Genomic DNA, 4,296 nt, shown 5'->3' with positions numbered 1-4,296 from the left:
GCGTTATGACGTTTTGTAAAAAAATTGTACGTGGTGGAGAAAAATTGATATCATTTTCGGATTCAGCGTACAAGAATGACTGTAGAACATGGAAAAAGTTCAAGACAATAAAACCATCGCAGGTCTGTGTATTATATTCCACTCATTCGTACTTGTTGTTTGTATTGATAGCAGCAGGTTCAGCGGTTTCGTTACGGAGTTTTGTTTTATTTTCTGTTGTTGTTCTCTTTCCTTCTATTGTCGTTATTATCATTACGAAGAAACGAGCAATTTAACCAGCTTCAAATAGCATCCACGATAAGGACTGACTAACTCCTAACATGAAGCGCCACCTATCTGTCACCGAAATATTCTTGTGTTTGATGATCGGTAGTTTAAATGATTTATTCTCATCTACAACTTTACCGAGAAATATGTTAAACTCTGCAAAAACTCATTTGCCTGTAAACCTGACACCACTAAGTAACTTTCAACAGAACAATAGTTGAACTTTGGTATATTTTTCTCTTTCCAGTAAAATAGGACGCCCACACCTTCGCCCACTTGTTTAATGCATACGAGAATGCTGCTGTATCTGTTCTAAGAGTAAACAAACATTTAAGTTTTTTTAAGTTTTTTATACCAAAGATCCATCTTTCGTATCTTTTCATACATTTTTGAACTGCGTTGTTTTTATATGTGTGTGATATGCGGTTTCAACATTATTATTTTTTTACTACGAGGTACCTGATAGTCAGATACAGCTGTAGTTAGAATTGCAGCATTATGGCGTCTGAAGTGAGAGCAGAAAATATAACTAAACCTTACACTGTGGGTCCACTAATTGTGACTGTTGTTTGGTAGGAGTTCCAGCAAAAATGCTTAATACTGAAACCTTACTCACTGCAAAGGATATACCTTTTAGTTTTTACAATAATTGGATGAAACTACCAGAGTTATCTTAGTTGAAGTTGTACTCTCTAGTTTTGAGTACATTAAGATCGTTCACGTTTTTGTTGTTGTTATATAAGAACCAATATAAATGTAAAGATCAACATAAAAGGAAACCAATACCGCGTGCCAAGTGGTTTTGATTTTTTTTACGTATATATAAAATTAACATTTTTATCTACCTACACAGAAAATAAAACATATTCATAACGCAATATAGAAATAAAATTATTCCACACACTGCTCACTGAGCATTTTTAGACCAATTCGAAGTATGCAGGTGCTAAAACATGATGCATCAAGAGAAATATTTGAAATATCATTCTTCGGCGGAGAAAGTTTTATATGCTTAGTTTTAAACAATAATTATATCAGTGGAGAAAGTTTTATATGCTTAGTTTTAAACAATAATTATATCAGTGGAGAAAGTTTTATATGCTTAGTTTTAAACAATAATTATATCAGTGGAGAAAGTTTTTGTATGCCTAGTTTTAACAGTAATGCATGATAAACTAAGGAAGATCCTGAACATTCTTAGAAGGTAATGGGTCAAATTTCTATAAATATCAAATTTTCCTTATTGTTGACATGACACACCTTTTTTTTTTCCTGATACTATTGTATACATTTTACACTACAAACGTCTTAAAGAACATCCAAAGAAAACAATTACGTGCATTATACACAAACCAAAATATATGTTCTGATGAATAATAAACATTTGAAACTAATACCGAAATGTTCACAAACCAGATTATCATTGTTATTTGAAGGATCGATAACTAAGACAGTCTTTACTAACTTATTTTAACATAGCAATCACTCAGAACGTTAACAAAAAAAAATGAAATGAGATCCAGTATCGTTATCAAATATTGTTAAATGAGAAATTACTTATAAACTCATTAAGTAAATCTGTTACTAAACACTACTAAATTCGTAATATTTAGAGTATCAGTGCTATGAAATGGAGAGAAATGTGCAAACTAATATAACGTACTATTAATAGAACTTTATGCAGGTGTTGTCCTGTGAAAAACTAGAAAAAAACAACAGACGTACGCTCATAGTACATGTGACACCATACACTAAGTAAAAATGCTACTTAAATACCAGCTTTCGTGTGATAGACAGTTCGCTAAACCAGAAAGACGTTTTTAGCACGCAAATTCTAGTTCTAACTGATTTTCTGTCGTCTCATTTTATCTAAGTTATAAACAGAAAGCTTTACAAAAGTCGAAAACAAAAATGTTTTTTTCAAATTTCATTATGGAACCATTATTATTATAAAAAAATATTTAGAGACGATAGCTCAACTCGTTATTTAGGTAAAAGATAAGTTCCATGAAAAATCACTTCAAAGTTCGTATTAGTAAAAATATTATTTGTAAAACATGTCTGCTACACAACAATTTTATAAGTCTGTAACTGGAGACGGATGTGAAGCTTATTTTTTCTCATATGTGATGATTTTTTTCTCTCTCTCTTAAAGACAAGGTTTCGCCATTATCTCTCATCTTAACAGGAAAATAAAAACTGCTGTTTTTCCAAAAGAGCGAAATTGTTACACTTGCCGGGTGATCAGATACTGCCATCTCGTTACACTAACTGGGTGATCAGATACTTCCATCTCGTTACACTTACCGGGCGTTCAGATACTTCCATCTCGTTACACTTACTGGGTTATCAGATACTGCCATCTCCTTACATTTACCAAGTGATCAGATACTGCCATCTCGTTACACTTACTGGGTGATCAGATACTGCCATCGCCTTACACTTACCAGGTGATCAGATACTGCAATCTCTTACACCTACCGGGTGTTCAGATACTTCCATCTCGTTACACTTACTGGGTGATCAGACTCTGCCATCTCGTTACACTTACCGGGTATTCAGATACTTCCATCTCGTTACACTTACTGGGTGACCAGATTCTGCCATCTCGTTACATTTACCGGGTGTACAGATACTTCCATCTCGTTACACTTACTGGGTGATCAGACTCTGTCATCTCATTAATTAAACTCATTCCTAAGTATTCAAGTTTCGGGTGAAAACAATCACTGCCTTTAAAATTGCCTAAAACTAAAATATATTTTAATTGTATACGTTAACAGCAAATCTAGAGAACGTGGAACACTATAAAAAAGGCCGCATGTATATTTGTTAAATAATTATTTTTAATAAACAATACAACCTACTGGCATAAGATTTTCAACTTATCTTCCGTCACCACGAGCAACATTTCCGGGTCGTTGGTGAAGTGAGGCATTAGTTTTACACATCGTTGATATCCACTTCTGTCACACTGTTCGCAAGTAACTGCTTTCAAACCTTCAAAATAAAAATGAAATTTCCTGACAAAAACTCAATGAACCACACAAATATAAATTTAAGATATTTAAACTAAATACTGAATCATTCTTAGATAAAAATATATTTAGAATAAAATAAAAATACCATTTAGACAAAAAACATGTAACACGTTTTATAACATCATTGTAGTTTATAAAAGTTTAAAGTTTGTAGTGCATGCTGGATAATTGTATTCGCTGTTCAAAAGATAAATAAAACACGACCTATTACTCCAGAAAACATAATTGTTTTATATTAAACCGACGTTTCGCTTTATCGGAGCAAACAAGACACTTGTGTTTTTATTACTTGTTGTTTTAAGTAAAAGTAGAACTGAAGACCACGCATACAGGTTGTGATAGCAGACGTGTCACAAACATGATTTGACAGTATTATTTTATTACAAGCTTTTACAGTCAGAAAGGTTATTTTTTAGAACAATTACGGCGTTTCAATCACAGTAACTTGTCATTAAATCACTAAGTAAACTCGAAACGAAACTATACTTTGACGGTGATATATTAGTGCGCTTATTTTGAAAGTCCAGTTTGTTTGTAATTATGCACAAAGCTTCACAATGGGTTATCTGTGCTCTACCCACGACGGGTATTGAAACCCGGTTTCTAGCGTTGTAAGTCCGCAGACATACCGCTGTGCCACTGGGGAGCGTGAAGTCCAGATACTTATGTGTAACGTTTAAGTAGCTGAACTAAAAAAGGCGTTTTGTTTAAAATCTAACAGAATTATTTATTTATAAAGACAATGATTGATTGAACATTATTGTTTTACAGTTAGTGATTTTCCGTTTGTCAGCAGAAGCCCCCCGCAGTGGCACAGCGGTATGTCTGCGGACTTACAACGCTAGAAACCGGGTTTCGATACCCGTGGTGGGCAAAGCACAGATAGCCCTTGTGTAGCTTTGTGCTTAATTAAAAACAACAAACTTGTCAGCAGAAGGTAAAATTAGACAGAAAATATCCAGCACTTGGTTGATTTTTGGATCCAAGG

At 33.7% G+C, this 4,296-nt stretch overlaps 1 protein-coding gene across 1 annotated transcript in view; it reads right to left on the bottom strand.

Moving 5' to 3' along the window:
• Positions 1-4,296, bottom strand: part of LOC106468526 — a 51,952-nt gene that overhangs the window by 10,051 nt on the left and 37,605 nt on the right. The window contains exon 2 of the mRNA XM_013928958.2: positions 3,135-3,267. Coding sequence (XP_013784412.1) covers positions 3,135-3,267 — 133 coding nt within the window. The remainder of the gene's footprint in view (positions 1-3,134; positions 3,268-4,296) is intronic.

The sequence above is a fragment of the Limulus polyphemus genome, unplaced genomic scaffold, assembly GCF_000517525.1.
Source record: "Limulus polyphemus unplaced genomic scaffold, Limulus_polyphemus-2.1.2 Scaffold3042, whole genome shotgun sequence".
Lineage (NCBI taxonomy): Eukaryota > Metazoa > Arthropoda > Merostomata > Xiphosura > Limulidae > Limulus > Limulus polyphemus.
Note: the sequence above shows the minus strand (reverse complement) of the source record. Positions and strands in the feature narration are given on the sequence as shown.